Here is an 18,522-nt window from a genome sequence, read left to right on the forward strand (position 1 = left end):
CCATGATAGTTTGTGTTATTGTCTCCATTACCTTCATAAAGAGATTAGCAGCTATTGAATAAGTAAAAATACACTAATTATACTAAAGTGAATGGTGTCTCATATATCCTCCCCACCAACTAAATGAGAATTCAGGGGGCCAGTCACTTGAGTACTAATATTGATCCATCCCTTTAAACAAGATCATGTTAGCATTAAAGGGAAACAGTAGGGAATTCTTAAAGAAAGTATATTAGAAAATAGCTTAGATTATGGCATCAAATAGATAGGGATTTAGATAAAATTTACTTTCTCCTTTGGACCACCCCTTTTTCCATAGATTGCACCTTTGGGAAGAATGGAGTATTGGAATTGTGTTTACTTTTATCACACTTATAAGCTTTAGACTGAGTCTGTTTTCTGCTATATAGGGTTGCATATTCGTTATATTATTGATGGTATATTACATACTGTATTCGCCAATGTGTTGAGTATGTTAAAGTTATATAAACTATGGGAAATAAATGAATTTGCATCTGTCACAACAGGTCCTCAGATTACCTCTTCTAATAGCTCCTTCCTGCTAACGTCATCCCTTATGTTCTTTTTCTGTAGGACTCTTCTACATTTGGCACTGCGGCTGCTGCTGGTGCTGCTAGTCCAAAAACAGGCACACTCAATGGAGAACAAACAAATTCACCAAAAGTTCAAATACCTCTCAATGTGTAAGTGGAAATATTATATGTTGTATGTATTCATGTTCACTCATTCAAAATGGAAATCAGTGTTTATTCTCTGTAGGTAGATGACAGATGAGTTTGTATAGTAAAAGTTCTTTATGTGAATGAAAAACAGAAAATAGTATTTAACACCTTTCACAAGTGTCAGCATAAGTTAAACTCGCCACTTCAAGGAACAGCGGCTGCAGAGCTGAATAAAACATAATTGTATTTTTTAATATCTCATCTCTGTTGTGGAGATATCAACTAGTAATATTTCTATGCTATTTTTCGGCAAGACCAAGGGACCATTAGCAGAGATTTGCATTTGGGAACAGTTATTTTTTTCTCTGCATGACGTTAACCAATAATAAGCAAGAGAGCACCATGCAAGGGAAAAAAGCAACATGCCCCCAGAGATAGTCAGAACTGTCTCTCACTGTTTGAGATATGTAATGACACACAACTTTGCTCACTGCGCTGATCTCACTACCGTCACATAATGTGATTACAAGTGAAGTAGGGGAATAGAGCAGAGCTGTGTGTCATTACATTCACTTCTTGCAACTTTCATCTCATGGCAGTCAGTGTAGTGGTAGGGAGAATAGAACAGAGTTGGTTGTGAGAGTGCTGTAAGAAGAGAACTGAACTTGTAATGACAATGTAATATGACTTCTCTACTTGTAATCACAGTAGATGCTAGCAGTGAGAACAGCTAGGAGAGCAGGACTGTGTGTTTCACACAGAGAAAGCCAGGCAGGTCGTTTTTTCTTCCTATATGTCTGTTGCTTATGATTGAGTGTTGTCATGCAGGGGAAAAAGTAAATGCCCCCCAAAGATGAATCTCTGCTAACGTTTCCATGATCTTAGCAAAACTCGGCATATATGAGAAATGAAAAAAATAAAATGTCATTTTATTCAGCACTTCAGCCACTATTCCATGATGTGACCACTTTAACTTGCTAAAACTGGTGACAGTTCCAGTCTAACTTGTCGCAGACTATTCCTATCATGTGTTTAATAATTTTATACCATATACCCAGCTTAGAATGGTTTAAAACTACAAACTTGCCCCTTCTGTGCCAAGGCTTACTGGATCCTCCATTGGTTCCTGCATCCTTCAGCGATGCTGTTTGAACATGGATGTGTGGCTGCCATAACTATTTACTCACCGCAGTGAACACCACTAAGTTCACCTCTGCAGCAAATAATTAGCTGCAGAGGTCCCATGTTCTATGACGAAACCTCATTGCTGAAGGCCAGGATACAGAGGCCAGTGGGAGGACCGGGAGAGTAGCTCAACATAAGCAATTCGAATTTGTAAAGTGAGTATTACTCAGTTTGGCAATTTATACTTTTCTAAGCTCCTTTCAATGTATTTTTATCTTTAAAGAAATCTTAACGGATATACAATTGTGACTGATGCTATGAGAAGTATTAGCTCTCTTTGAGTTTTAGTGTTTTCCAGTTAAAAAAGAAAATATTTCCAAACAAAGATCTTAAAAAAGGTGTCAGGTGAGGTTGGCAGGGGTGTTAAAGAGGGCCTTTCGCCACATTTTTCATGTTAACCTTGATGCATGTAATAGTGGCTGCAGAGCGGAATAATACGTTTTTGTTCTTTTTAAATTCACCTCTCCGTTGTGGAGATATTGACAATCAAAGTATTTGGCACATAATGAGTTAACACAGTCCAAGTGGGTGTTATCAAATAGCAACTCATACAAGGAGAAGAAGTGAAAACACTCACTTAGACTTAACCAAAGTTAGCTCACCAAGTGCCAAGTACTTTGATTTCTAATATCTTCGCTACGGAAAGGCATAAATAAAAACAAACAAAAAACGTTTTATTCCACTCTTCAGCCACAATTACATTGTGTGTAAAGTTCAGTATGTACAATTTGGTGAAAGTTCCATAGTTTCATAGTTTCATAGTTTATAAGGCCAAAAAAAGACAAGCGTCCTTCCAGTTCAGCCTATTTCTTGTGCACTGCAGCTATTCCGCAGCGTTGATCCAGGGGAAGGCAAAAAAAAACCCATTCGGTATAGGCCAATTTACATCATTGAGGAAAAATTCACTTCCCGACTCCAATCTGGCAGTCAGATTAAATCCCTTGATTAATTAACTAAGCATAAGATGTAATTTTATTGTTCTCAAGAAAGGCGTCCAGGCCTCTCTTGAACTCATTAAGTGAGTTGGACATCACCACTTCCTCTCCCAGAAAGTTCCAGAGTCTCACGGCTCTGACCGTAAAGAATCCCCTTCTATGCTGGTGCAGGAACCTCCTTTCCTCCAGATGCATAGTGTGCCCCCTCGTCTTTGTCACCATCCTTGGTATAAACAGGTCATGGGAGAGATCTCTGTACTGCCCCCTGATGTATTTCTACATGTTTATGAGGTCTCCCCTAAGCCTTCTCTTTTCCAACGTAAATAGGCCTAATTTTGACAACCTCTCTGGGTATTCTAGTCCCTCCATTCTCTTTATTACCTTAGTCGCCCTCCTTTGTACCCTCTCTAGCTCCAATATGTCTTTCCTGAGCACCGGAGCCCAGAACTGTGCACAATATTCTAAGTGCGGCCTTACCAGCGCTTTATACAGAGAAAGAACAATGTTCTCATCATATGCCCCTATTCCTCTTCTGATGCATGCCATGACTCTATTTGCCTTCGCAGCTGCTGCCTGACACTGGGCACTCCAATTTAATTTGCTGTTAACCAAGACGCCCAGGTCCTTCTCCATGTCAGATTTCCCCAACTGTTTCCCATTTAATATGTATGGGTGACTGCTGTTTTTCTTTCCCATGTGCATGTACTCGAGGGATAATGGAAAGTTGCAAGAATAGAAAAACTTTGTTTCCAAAAATCCCAAAATTCCCTCCTTCACAAGCATAGCTTACAGTATAAATCTACAAATGCCCCTATGTGATCATTTATGGTATATGCTTGCAGACAAGGCATTTACAAGGAATTTACAGTGCTTAAAGGGGTTGTCCGGTCCAAACCGATAAGTCTGCAGTCACTCTGTGTGACTGCAGACTTATGAATCTCTCCATATCACTGCGGGGATTCACCAGTTTCTGAGCCGGGACCGGAGGATATGTATGAGTTCTCCATACTCCTGGCCAGAGCCCGTCTCTACCAGTAAATGTGATTTTAACATTTTACTATTTTATCTGGGCATGTGGTGTGTGTGACATGGGTAGACACAGCCTGTTTCATTTATGAAGGAGGACTCTGAAACTCACAAAGCGTATGCAGACAATGCAAGAAGTGCCAAAAATTAGAAGAAAAAAGGACTCCGATACACCCTGTATTATTCATAAAGAAGGGCCTCATACACACTCTGTTAAAATTGTTAGGTAGTGGGACTCCTAGACTCATAAAGCCTATGTACTAAGTGAAAAAGCTGCCAAAAAAAGCTGCTACATTTTGAAGGAGTGGGACTCCTAGATTGGTAAAGCTTATGCACTAAGTGCAAGGGCTGCCAAAAATTAGAAGGAGGGACTGCAATACACCCTGGAAGACATGTAGAGGAGGGCCTCAGAAAACATTTTTCCCTATTTTTAAGGAGTAAATACCTGCACCGTTCTCTGTACTATGCAGCAACAGTGGTAAGATAGGGTTTATAAAAAACTCAGCTTCTCATGCTTTTCTTGTTAGTGGACTCGGCTGCAGACCTGGAGCTTATGCCTACTAAGTAACCATTTATGTACTATTCAAGGGGATATGTATCTCACCTGATATCTTAATAAACCGCTGCTATATCATTCTAACTAACCACCTTTGGTATAGTCATCATTAACACACAGGAGTCTGCAAATATTTATTGTATTCTGGTTTGGATGCATCGGAAAAAGTTTATGTAAATCTATGTGGATATAGGTGGTCTCTATATTGGGTGTTGATTATATTAGATAACATTGTGTATTATAAGTGCAGTTCTTTTGGCTCTGTTATTAATATACTAGATATTTTTTTCTTTATATTGTGAGGCTGAGGGAATGGCTAGGCATAGCCTTATTGTGGGCTGTTACTTTGTTTAGTCAGTTTTTTGACCTTTTAACTGTTTTGAATTGTTTTTAACAAATTGTGTGTGGATCTTTCTACTTAAAATATTTATCTTTGTGGTGATCCCTGTTCTGTGCATGTCTTCTTTTTCTTTTGTTTGATTTAGCTCTTTTTGATATGATACAGAATGATCCCAATGTCACGGGTGTATCAGAGGTGACAGACAGTCGCCCTGCAGTTGGTTGCAGGAGATCTCTACGTTTGACATTACAGACATCTTCTTAGATGAGAGGCTGTCTCTAGGACCGAGCGGCTACCTCCCTCTGGTAATTAGCTCCCTGCCATGGGTATATATACCTAGTGTGTCTGAGAGGGAGGTGCCGGCTATATTCTTTTCTACTTGTGAAGGCTTTAGCAAGAGCAGTACTTCGTCCTCTCTGGAGGTTGAGGCCGAGTTCGCATTTGTCTGGAGTCATCTAAAGCTAAGCATTCTCCCTCTGTTTGTCTACCCTTGTTGTCTATGGAGTTTAGTGGAGATTGACTAGTGCTCATCTCCTCTCATCCCTAGCCTTAGTCATACGCCAGGGAAAGACAGGGCAAGGCACGCGTGCGGCGATTGCTGAAGAGGCAATATATGGACGGTAGTTGAGACTTGGTGACACTAGATCAGTCTAGGAGGTCTCCACTTCCCCCTTTCCCTAGTGTCTGGGCTCCCTTTCCCTCTCCCCTCTGTGTTGCACTAAGTCGTTCCCACACCTGGCGTGACACCCAAGTATTTGATGGTGCCCTCCTATGTGTTGTTTGCTGGAATTTTACTAGTCATTTCCGCCGCAGAAAGGAGTGATTGAAAGTTCTCCTTGTAGTGTTAGTCGAAAAGGGTGAACAACCAGTAATCAGTGTTGGCACAGGGGAAAAGGCAGTGGTGTCACCCGCAGATACTAATTGTGGACCCAGGTGTTCGGCCCACCTAGTTTGGTGCTTTGATGACATGTGCCTGAGCATGCTGGTGGTGGTCAGGCCAATAGTGGTCAGGCCCCTGCTGATTTTGGTATGGCACAGGTTGAAAATAACCGTTCTTTTTTCAGTCACACTTTCTTTAAAAAAGCACCAGACTGGGAAACACCTAACCCTTGGCCTGGCAACTTGCCGTGTGTGGATGCACTATGAACAGTTGCTCGCCTTCTCCCTCTGGCCATCCCACTGCCTCTTTGTGCCTGTTTCGGATCCTTCCCCCTCTGCACTGCTGTCCTTACTCTGCATGGCACCTTCCAAGATTGGGTCAGTGACTTCATCGTCCACCACCTCATCTTCCAATTCCGCACTCTAGGCCTTCTGACTTGTTGACTTAACAACATCACTTGTTGGCACCTGTGTTTCATGATCATCCACCTATTGAAACACTAATTGCAGTTCCATTCCATTGTCTTCTTCTGACTACTCAAATATTTGGGCATCACTGCACATGATCTCCTCATGTCCCTCTTGAAATGTGCAGGGCGAGAGACCAGAATCAATAAATGGAAATGTAAAGAGATTCTCGCAGTGTCCAAGTGTCGTTCACTTGTCTCCTGGGACTCGCATAGTGGCAGGAAGGTAGGATCAGGGTGAGGATTATGTGGTCCAAACTCTTGGCTAGTGAGACTGGACCGTGTTTGTTGTACTCCCCCCGCAGGCACAGTTTCATGTGGCCTTCGGCCTCTTCCGGCACTATCAGCAGCACATCCACTTTCCCGTCCCTTACCGCACGCCTTGCACATTTTAAATTAGATATATAATATATGCCTGCAAACTTTCCGGTATTAATAGGGAAAGGAAAATATGTAGCCCTGTAAAGGACTTTTGTTTTTAGGTTGCAGCAGCAGTATACCTATAGAAGGACTATAAGGCAATAAACCCTGTCTATATACCTCTAATCCAGAGCTATCCCTCCACCTCCAGCTATCCCTACACTGAACGCAGGTAACAGCAGTTTTACTAGAGAAAGAACAATATTTAGCCCTGAAATGGACTTTTGTTTTAATGGTGCAGCAGCGGTATACAAGTACGCAATAGCAATTAAACACTGCCTATATGCCTGCTCTAATATAAACTGTATAAGCTCTCCCTCCTAGATCAACTCTCCCTGAACTGCTTCCAGAGGAGAGTGTCCCAAGCATCGCGTCACCAGGTCTGATATAAGACATGATGATGCGATACGGCCGGTCAATCTTAGTAATGCCAGTAGACAACATGGCTAAGGTATTACCATGTATGGCAGGCAATCCCCACATGTTTATTGGTTGTCTAACAGCCGCAACACATGCGGGGTGTGGACTGGAGTATGGCGCTCGAGCACCCGCGATACTCGATCAAGCAACGAGCATACCCGAGCACCCCAATGCTTTACTGAGTATCGAGCAGTGGCGAGCACGCTCGCTTATCACTAGTCATCACTAGATCAATGCTGACCACCTATCTAGTATACACTGTCCTGTGTAGACAGAAAGTCATCCTCTTTTTGTGAACTATCAAATCACACAATCACCTATTAAATTCTAGCAAATTCCTTTGGCAGCCCTCAGATTCCACCCCTCTTCACCCAACTCTTGTTCTTCTGTGTGCTCCTCAGGCAACTAAAGAGTGTAGTGATATAGTAGGTGAGCCCATATGATAATTAGCTGCAGTACTGTAACACTCCCCTTACACAGCTTCACACTATCTTCTCTACTCCTGCTTGTAAGAGCTCACAGAGTAGCCTATCACAAGCAGGAGACAGGTGTGACTGGCTGAAGCTGCATTATATAGAAAACATACTTGTCAGCAGTTCTGATTTATCACTAATGCCCTAAGATAGGACTCAGGTGTGCGCAAGTGCAATGTGATGAGAATTCACCCTCTCCACAAAGCCAGAGGCATCAATGGAGATGTAGTCTTTATTAAAGGAATAATATCAGAGAGGAAAGAAGAATAAACATGGTAGACAAATAAGAAATGGCAAATCAAATAATACAGTACACACAAGTTAAATGTAATTTACAATATTCATTGCTATTAGATTATGCTGCACAATATGGACGTAGAAAAATAATTGCTTTGTTTTAATTTAAAGGGAATCTGTCACCCCCTGGGCAATATCAGACCTCTACTATGGCCATACAGGGTATAGAAAAGTAAATCTATACATACCTGTATGGCTCATATCAGAGGTCTGATTGCAGAGAAAAGCACTTTAATCAATTCTTTTTTCCACAGGCTTGGCATCTGGGGGACGCCAAGCAATCCCCCCCTATATGCTTATTATTCCCCTAAATCCCCGACTCTCTGCTTAATTAGCATATCCCCCCTCCCCTGCATGTTACAGGGCCCTGTGACAGGCCCTGTGACGTGCACGGTGCTCCCTGACTTCCCGGGCATGCGCAAAGCGCCGCTCACATAGAGCTCGCATAGAGCGCGCTTTGCTTCATCTCGGCCCCGTCTGCCTGTGCTCTGTGCCGCAGGTTTCTATTGCGCAGGCGCCAGAAAGTGACAGTGACCCCCCCCGGCACCTGCGCAATAGAAACCTGCTGGTGAATAAGCAGCCCCAATCAAGTTCCAAAGAAATTCAAGCTGTCCTGCAGGGTGCATCAGATTCAAGGCAGACTATCCGTCGACATTTCAATGAAATGAAATGTTATGGAAGGAGACCCAGGAGGACCCCACTGCTGAAACAGAGACATAAAAAAAGCTAGACTGCAGTTTGCCAAAATGTACGTGAGTAACAAAAGATCCTTCTGGGAAAGCATCTTGTGGATAGATGAGACCAAGATACAGCTGTTTGATAAAGCACATCATTCTACTGTTTACCAAAAATGGAAAGTGGCCTAAAAAGGAAAGAACACAGTAACTACAGTCAAATATGGTGAAGGTTCAAATATGTTTTGGGGTTGTTTTCCTGCCTCTGTCACTGGGTGCCTTGACTGTGTTCAAGGCATCATGAAATCTGAAGATACCAAATGATTTTGGGTTGCAATGTAGTGCCCAGTGTTAGAAAGCTGGATTTGCATCCTAGGCTATGGATCTTCCAGTAGGACAATGACCCCAAACATATTTCAAGAAGCACCCAGAAATAGATGGAAACAAAGCTCTGGAGAGTTCTGAAGTGTCCAGCAATGAGTCTGATCTAAATCACATTGAACACCTGTGGAGAGATCATAAAATTGCTGTTAGGAGAAGACACCCTTATAATATGAGAGACCCAGAGCAGTTTGCAAAAGAAGAGTGGTCCAAAATTCCAGTTGAGAAGTGTAAGAAGCTTGTTGATGGTTATAGGAGGCGAATGATTGCAGTTATTTATTCAAGGGTGTGCAACCAAATATTAAGTTGAGGGTGCCAACAACAGTGTCCGGCCCATTTTTGGGATTTTGTGTAAAATTATATCCAATTTGCCTTCTATTCTTTGTTTTTTTGTGTGTTATTCCAATACATACAAAGAAATAAACGTGAAATTGCAATAATTTTCCTGGGAGAAATACTTAATTTTCTGGAACAATTTCAAGAGTGTGTATATGTCCATGTATATACAGTACAGACCAAAAGTTTGGACACACCTTCTCATTTAAAGATTTTTCTGTATTTTCATGACTATGAAAATTGTACATTCACACTGAAGGCATCAAAACTATGAATTAACACATGTGGAATTATATACTTAACAAAAAAGTGTGAAACAGCTAAAAATATGTCATATACTCTAGGTTCTTCAAAGTAGCCACCTTTTGCTTTGATGACTGCTTTGCACACTCTTGGCATTCTCTTGATGAGCTTCAAGAGGTAGTCATTAAGAATTATCTTTAGCATAAATAAGGAAATGGAGTCCTGGATGTGATCACCAGAGCCTTGATCTCAACATCATCGAGTCTGTCTGGGATTACATTAAGAGACAGAAAGGTTTGAACAATCCTACATCCACAAAAGATCAGTGGTTAGTTCTCCAAGATGAAACAACCTCCCACCTGTGTTCCTTCAAAAGCTATGTGGAAAATGTACCTAGAAGAATTGTTGATTTGTTGCTCGTTAGAAGGCAAAGGGTAGTCACAGCAAATATTGATATTTGATTTAGATTTATTTATTGTTCATTCACTTTGCATTTTATTAATTGATAAAAATAAACTAACTCTTCTGTTTTTGATGCTGCAAATTCATCTAAAGGTTCCAAACTATTAGAATTGACACACACCTGAACATACACCACCATATTTTAAAATCCATGTAGCAAACAATCCATGCTCACGTTGGATCCTTGCAGATCATATACCATAAGTTCAAAGAAAACAATTTATATTCAGTTACCGTACATATACTATATAATCAGTAGGTTAGAGGCTGCATAATTTGGCTACATTAAAGTGCTATTCTTATTTCAGCAAGTTATAGCTCTGTCCACAGGATAGACTATAACTTGCTAATCGGTGGCTTCTCAATGTTCATAAAGTCTTTGAGTCTCAATGACCACAAAGTAATGGATACTGCTAACCCCACCAAGAGACAGCCAACACACTGACTCCAGCAGACAGATGACCCTACAAGACTATATTTGTATCTCTACTTGCAGTGCAATTATTCATACATTCCCCTTTGTGAAGCTTCGGTCAGCAGTGGTCAGGGCTGCCAACTTATTTTTTTTATTTTTTATGGACAACTTATCTGAAAATCAAGGACAGACATATTTTTATGGACACATTTGCAAACCCTTTCCCCTTAGAAAAGATAAAAAGATATAAGGCTCCTGATCTCAAAGTACCGATTGCAATGATGGTGATGCAAATCTGATATGAGCTAGCATAGATTTGGAATAATAATAATAATTTTTATTTTTATAGCGCCAACATATTCTGCAGCACTTTACAGTTTTAGGGGGGACTTATACAGGCAGTACAGAATAATCATATCTCATATCGAAAGTAGTGAGGGCCCTGCTCGCAAGCTTACAGTCTATGAGGAAATGGGGGAGACACAAAAGGTAAAATGTACGTAAATTGTATAATGCAGCGTTGATATACTAAAAAGGATAAAAAATAATACATGAACTGGTCGCCAGCCAGTATGTGTACAGTCCAGTCAGAGGCTATTAAGTGCATGGATGGTATGAACCTGAAATTGAAGATTTAAATATGGGCCAAAACTGGGACAGTTAGATAGTGTGTTGAGGCGATAGGCCAGTCTAAAGAAATGGGTTTTTAGGGTCCGCTTGAAACTGTGGGTATTGGGAATTAATCAAACTGTCCTGGGTAGTGCATTCCAAAGAATTGGCGCAGCACATGAGAAATCTTGGAGACGGGAGTAGGAAGTTCGGATTATGGAGGATTTTAGTTTTAAGTCATTAGCAGAATGGAGGGCTCCTTGTAGGATGGTAGACTGAGACTAGGGAGGAGATGTAGGGGGGTGCTGAAACATTGAGTGCTTTGTGGGTAAGTGTGATAACTTTAAATTGATCTCTGTATTGGATGGGCAACCAATGCAATGGCACGGGGAAGAGGCATCGGTGTATCGGTAGGCGAGGAATATGATCCTGGCTACTGCGTTAAGGACGGATTGGAGAGGGGAGAGTTTAGTAAGAGGGAGCCCGATAAGTAGAGAGTTGCAGTAGTCCAGACGAGAATGAATAAGAGCTACAGTAAGAGTTTTTGCCGAGTCAAAGGTAAGAAAAGTCCTGATTCTTGAGATGTTTTTGAGGTGTAGATGAAATGAACGAGCGAGTGATTTGATGTGAGGAGTGAAGGAAAGATCTGAATCCAAAATGACCCCAAGACAGAGGGCTTGTTGCTGGGGAATAATGGTTGAGCCACAAACGAAATGGCAATATTGGGCATAGGTAGGTTAGTGGAGGAAGGAAATACGAGTAGTTCAGTTTTTGACAGATTCAGTTTTAGATAGATGGAGGACATAATGTTAGAGACAGCGGAAAGACAAATCACTGGTCTTTTGTAATAATGCAGGTGTGATGTCGTGCAGAGGTATATAATTGGGTGTCATCAGCATAGAGATGGTACTGAAAACCGAATCTGCTGATTGTTTGTCCAATAGGAGCAGTGTATAAGGAGAAAAGAAGGGGGTAGGACTGATCCTTGAGGAACCCTGACGATAAGGGGAAGGAGAGAGGAGGAGGAGCTGGCAAAAGACAGAGAAGGAGCGGTCAGAGAGGTAGGAGGAGAACCAGGAGAGAACAGTGTCCTTGAGGCCAATAGTGCGGAGCATAGTGCGGAGGAGCTGATGATCCACAGTGTCGAATGCTGCCAAGAGATCTAGGAGAATCAGCAGTGACTATTAGATTTAGCTGTTAGTAGATCATTAGAGACTTTAGTGAGGGCAGTTTCAGTAGAATGTAAAGAGCGGAAACCAGATTGTAAAGGGTCAAGAAGAGAGTAATCTGAGAGATAGCTGTTTAGACGGGAATGGACCAGGCGTTCCAGGAGTTTAGAGATAAAGGAAAGATTGGAAACAGGTCTGTAGTTGGCCGTGCAGTTCTGGTCAAGGGATGGTTTTTTAAGTAATGGATGTATGCTGGCGTGTTTAAAAGAAGAGGGAAAGATACCAGATGAGAGGAAGAGGTTGAAAATTTTAGTTAGGTGAGTGGTGACAGCTGGGGAAAGGGACTGAAGGAGATGTGAGGGAATAGGGTCACTGGTGCAGGTGGTAGGGCAAGAAGATGCAAGGAGCCTGATCACTTCATCTTCTGGGACTGGTTCGAAGTCAGAAAGTGAGCAAGATAGAATGTGGGGGGGGGGGAAGCATGCATAACATTTGGGGATTGGGAGAAAATTTCCTGTCGGATATGGTCAATTTTTTCTTTGAAATAATTGGCCAGATCGTCAGCGCTGAGGTCGGTGGTCGGGGCCTGTGCTGTTTGATTGAGGAGAGAGAGAAACATGTCAAAGAGGCGTTTGGGATTATTGGAAAGTGAGATGATGAGGTTATTAAAGTAGGTTTGTTTGGAGAGGTAAAGGGCAGAGTTATATGTTTTCAGCATAAATTTATAATGGAGGAAATCTTCGGGCAGATTAGATTTTCTCCACAGCCGTTCAGCGCACCTGGAGCACCGTGTTTGAGGCGTGTGCCAGGGTTGTCGCCGTCTATGCCGAATTGTTCTTTGTGTAGGAGGTGCGGCTTCATCCAGGGCACATAGCAATATTTCGTTATAATGCTTCAATGCAGAGTCGGGACATGAGTGGGAGGACATTGAAGCCAATGATGATTGCAACTTTTTCATACATTTCTGGGTGTTAATGATGCGTATATTTCTATAAGTGTGGAAAGTGGGGGTTTCTTGAGTAGAGTCACAGTTCTTGACAGAGAATGAAAGAAGATTATGGTCAGAGAGTGGAAGAGGAGAGTTAGTAAAGTCATGTACTGAGCAAAGCCGGGAGAAGATCAGGTCTAATGTGTTCCCGTCTTCATGTGTAGGAAAGGGGAACGCCAATTGGGATGTTAAAACGCTCCCATGATTAGAGTGGGGATATCGCAGGATAAAAAGTTTGGAAGCCAGGCAAAGTGATTCAGGATCTGATGGGAGGGACCTGGAGAGCGATAGACAACTGCCATTCGCAGGGAGAAGGGCCGGTAGAGTCTGACCTCAAAAGAAAGGAAGATAAGGGAGGGTACTGGGGGGATAACCTGAAAAGTACATTTTGTTGAAAGAAGCAGACCTCCATCTGATCTGTTGTCAGGTCTCGGGGTATGAGAGAAGTGTAGGCCACCATGTGAGAGAGCAGCTGCGGCGGTGGTGTCCGACTTCTGGATCCAGGTTTCAGTGACAGCCAGAAGGTTGAGGGAATTAGAGAGGAAGAAGTCATGGATGTAAGAGAGTTTATGGCATGCTGAGTGCGCATTCCAAAGGGCACAGTTGAAAGAGACAGAAGGCATGCAAGGAATATTAATAAGATTAGCAGGGTTTCTGAATGTAACAGGGAAAGGGTAAGTGCTATTATTACCGGAGGGTCCTGGATTAGGAGAAATATCACCTGCGACTAAGAGAAGGAAGATACAGAGAGTGAGCAGATGGTTGAGTAATTTGTGAGAGCGTTTCCTGTGTTGTATGGTGGGAATGAATGAATCTGTGTGGTGTAACATTGTGAAGAGAGCATGACAGCTGTACATAGGAGAAGAGAGAAGAGAGGGGTTAATATGGATGAAGTGTGCAGAATTTGTGAGAGAACGGTGAATGTGGATGATTGTAGCAGCCAGAACCTAAAAGGCACAAATACAAATAGTGAATACTGTTTGCAAAACACATGACCTGGAAGCAAGTGTGTTTAATTGTCTTGCAAGTCTTACCTGTCTCCTGCCCTGTCCAACTGCCATATCTAACTGCCGAAGCACTTTGATAAACTATGGCACTTCGATAAAGTATGCATAAATGCTATATGCATAAATGCCCCCGCATAAATGCTGCCCCTTGACTATGTCTCAATATATAGGGACGTATCTGCTTAGATCTACACAGATTTAACTCGTTAGCAGTCAATCAACTAGCTTAAGACAACAGGAGACAATAAAACAGCATAAAGAAAACAGACTGGCAACTCAACGTGGATCATAAACTGTTAAAGTAAGTGTGATGACCTTAAAGTATCATGGATTAAACAATGTAGTTGAATGAGATATATATACCAGTGATTAGCTGCAGAGCATTGCAAGTAACATGGAGGTACAATGCAGATTTCAGAAAGGGTAACACATAGCAGAGGAAGGTTTTCTGTTTCAATTAATGTAATAAATCTGTCTAAAGTAGAAACAAAATCACCATTCTATGATCACCATGCCCCCCTTTTTTTACTCTTTTGGACAATTTTGTTACATTTATTGATTTCTGACATTTTTTCGGCTGCCTGGTCTATTTTGGGGCCCTTTTGGCAGCTAGGAGCACGGACTCTTACAAGCGGAAGCATATTAAAGCAATTTTCCATCTATGAAATATTTTTGAAAAAAAAAACATGCAACAGACCCTAGAGATGTAATGATGTCATACTCTCTTGACTTTGGCCACATGCCTCTTGTGTCTGGGGAAGAAAGCCCTGAGGCCAGCGGAAGACTTGGGCAATGTTAAAAAAAAATAGTTGCAGGGTTCAGTACAGTGATTAAGTTAAAAGCCCCGCTACATGTTTTTCTTTTCTTTTTTTCTTTCGTAATTTACATTTTTAAATTCAGGGTAAAAATCTTCTTTAAGCTGACAGATACACTCTAAATGGATTTCAGTTGATAGAAGATTAATAAAAAATGAAATTATTGAAATTTCACCGGTATTTCTTTTTTTAATTGTTTTAGTCATTTAATTTTTATATTTGTAAAAGCTTTTCTGGGCACGTTTGTATTTTAGATGCAAACTTCCTTTTATAGACTGTGGAATAAAATAACTAAATTGGAGTCAATTGACTGGGAAATGTTATAGATTATTGCATTCTCTATGACTTGATGAAGTACAGCCCTATCCCCAGAGATTAGAGAGTGGCAGGGGAGATGCATATGGAGGCTTATCTGTAAGTATTACTTTGCTGTATTGCCAAGATTGCGCAAAAGATTGTGTGATGTTCCTCCCTTATTAGAAAGATTGTGTTGATTTGTGTAATAAAGAAATGCAGAATTGGCGTAATAAAAGTCCAGCCAGTGACATGGAACTTCCTGCTGATTGGGATCACTCTTCTATTTTTTCTTTATACATCTCTCTATAAGGTTCTTCTGCATAAAATAGTCAATTAAAGGTCTAGACCAGGGATGTCAAACTCTAACACACAGAGAGCCAACATCGAAAACTTGGACAAAGTCGTGAGCCATCCAGTATACAGTATAATGGGCCCCACACAGTCCTTAATACAGAATAATGGGCCCCACATAGTCCTCCATAAAGAATAATGGCCCAACATATGCCTCCATACAGAATAATGGGCCCCACACAGTCCTCCATAGAGAATAATGGTCCCCACATAGACCTCCATACTGTATAATGACCCCACATACTCCTCCATACAGTATAATGAGCTTCACATAGTACTCCATACAGTATAATGGGCCCCACATAGTCCTCCATACAGAATAATGGCCCCATATAGGGGTGGTAGTTCTGTTGTCGTGGGCCTATAAAACCACCCTGCGGGTCAGACTTGGCCCACGGGCCAGAGTTTGGCATGTATGTCTGGACCCACCAGTAAATCTGCTCGAGACTTGCTGTCATGAATCTTGGCGCCTCTTTAACCAACACATAATAATTGAATGAGGCCCAATATGGTTGTTTTCTAGGGTTTGTCCCCTTTAACACCCTGTAATTTGATTGTGTAAGAAGTGTTATGATCTGCTACAAGCACTAAGGAAAGAAAGGAGATCTGTCCCTACAATAGAACTAAGCTAGATCCCTACGATGTAACGGGGAACCTGATCCTGCGATCAGACCCGCTAAAGTCCTCGGCAAGTCTGTACGAAGACCTATAGATGCAAGGGAGGGATCCCTACAAGAACTAGGGACTGGGATAAAGTTGGACACCTCCTAGCAGAGATTGTAGCAGTAAAAGACAAACACACAACACAGAACATAAAGGTCCGAAGACCTAGCTAAACTGACTGAGAAAGGTAACCAAGCACCAGGCTAGCTTAAGAGTAGAAATTACAATGAAGTCCAGCAAGGCCAGGAGGGCGGAGCAGGATTAAATAGGCAAAAAAGGTCATGTGACCAGCAAGATAGAAAAAACCTAACAGGAGAGTTCTAACAGTACCCCCTCTTCTATGAGGATCCTCCGGATCCCCTAGGCCCAGGCTTATCAGGAAACCTCTTGTGAAACGCTCTGACAAGTCTGGAAGCAGAAACATCATCCGCCCTCACCCATGAGTTATCCTCGGGTCCGAAACCCTTCCAAACGACGAGATACTGCAAACTCCCTCTATACCGTCTAGAATTTAGGATGCGGGAAATTTCGTATTCCCCGGCCTCCACCACCGGAGGAACAGTGGCAGAGGTGTCTCCATCCGACACATAAGCTCTTTTCAACAGAGAAACATGAAACACCAGATTAATCTTCCAGGAGGTAGGAACCTCCAACCTAACAGCAGATTGGTTAACTACCTGAAGCACCTTAAAGGGCCTTACAAACTTGGGACCCAATTTTTTAGAAGGAATCCTCAACCGCAGATTCTTAGAGGACAACCAAACCATGTCACCAATAGCAAACAAAACCTCTTGCCGTTTCCTATCAAAGTACCTCTTAGATTTTTTGTTAGCCTCCTGAAGATTACCACGCACATCCGTCCAAACTCTCTCCAAATCACCGGAAAAACTCTCCTCTTCAGGCACAGCCGATACCAATTTGGAGAATGACCCAAAAGACGGATGTCTCCCAGAGCAACAAAAAAAAAACGAACAACCAGCAGAAGAGGATGTATGGTTGTTAAGAGCAAACTCAGCAAGTGGCAGAAACTCAGACCACCCCTCCTGATTGTCTGCCACAAACAACGCAAGAACTGCTCAACATCCTGATTCTTCCTTTCTGTCTGGCCATTAGACTCAGGATGATATCCGGATGAAAACGACAAATGAACTCCCAACCTGTCACAAAAAGCACGCCAAAAACGAGCCAAGAACTGAGGTCCCCTATCCGAAACAATGTCAGTAGGAACGCCATGTAGTCTGACAATTTCCTTGACAAAGGCCTTAGCGAGTGTCTTAGCGCAGGGCAGTTTGATGAAAGGAACCAAGTGACACATCTTGCTAAAATGGTCCACGACCACCCAGATGACTGTGAAACCCTCAGAGGGGGGAAGGTCAGTAATAAAGTCCATAGCCAGATGTGTCCACGGTGCACTAGGAACCTCCAGAGGGCAAAGCAACCCCGTTGCAGGAGTATGTGAAGACTTAGATCTAGCACACACCGTACATTGACGCACCCACATAATGACTTCCTTCTGCCATCCAGGCCACCAAAACCTACGACCCACAAGTCTCTTGGTCTCAGAAATTCCTGGATGACCTGCCAACTGAGACTCATGACACTCAACAAGCAAATCTCTCCTAAAGGTCCTAGGCACAAACAACCTCCCATGGGGAGTGTTAGATGGGGCATTCTCCTGTGCTTTAAGAATCTCATCTTCCAAAACGGAGTCCAATGCAGCAATCACAACACCTTCTTGTAAAATGCTCCCCTCCTCCTCAGCACCGACCATGGGAGAAAAGCTGCGAGACAAAGCATCAGCTTTAACATTCTTGGTACCCGGGATGTAAGTAACGGAAAAATTAAACCACGAGAAAAAAAGTGCCCACCTAGCCTGATGGGCATTCAAGCGCTTGGCAGCATCAAGATAGATCAGATTTTTATGATCAGTGAAAACCTGAATGGGAAATTCAGCTCCTTCCAAGAGATGACGCCAGTGTTCAAATGCGAGTTTAATAGCCAGCAATTCCCCATTACCAATATCGTAATTAAGTTCAGTCTCAGAAAATTTTTTTGAAAAAAAAGCACAGGGATGTACTCCTTCCTTGTTTTTCTGAGACAACACCGCACCGACCCCCACCGAAGAAGCATCAACCTCAACCAAAAACGACTTAGTCACATCAGGCTGCATAAGGATGGGAGCAGAGCTGAACCTCTCCTTTAGAAACACAAAAGCTTCAATGGCCTCAGTAGTCCACTGAACCGCATTAGCACCTTTCCTGGTGAGATCGGTCAGTGGTTTGACAATAATAGAAATTTTTTTAATGAATTTTCTGTAATAATTGGCGAAACCCAAAAACCTCTGTATCGATTTCAAACTAATAGGCCTAGGCCATTCCTGCACAGCTTGAACTTTCACCGGGTCCATCTCAAAGCCCTCGCTGGAGATAAT

The 18,522-nt window shown here is 42.2% G+C and overlaps 1 protein-coding gene across 2 annotated transcripts in view; it reads left to right on the plus strand.

Annotated features, from left to right (window-relative positions):
- SH3RF3 (SH3 domain containing ring finger 3) overlaps positions 1-18,522 on the plus strand; it is a 661,819-nt gene that overhangs the window by 481,660 nt on the left and 161,637 nt on the right. For both annotated transcript variants that reach the window (XM_073664834.1, XM_073664836.1), the window contains one exon: positions 595-704. In XM_073664834.1, coding sequence (XP_073520935.1) covers positions 595-704 — 110 coding nt within the window. The remainder of the gene's footprint in view (positions 1-594; positions 705-18,522) is intronic.

This window comes from Phyllobates terribilis, unplaced genomic scaffold (assembly GCF_046119375.1).
Source record: "Phyllobates terribilis strain yellow unplaced genomic scaffold, ASM4611937v1 Scaffold_2__4_contigs__length_985480577, whole genome shotgun sequence".
Lineage (NCBI taxonomy): Eukaryota > Metazoa > Chordata > Amphibia > Anura > Dendrobatidae > Phyllobates > Phyllobates terribilis.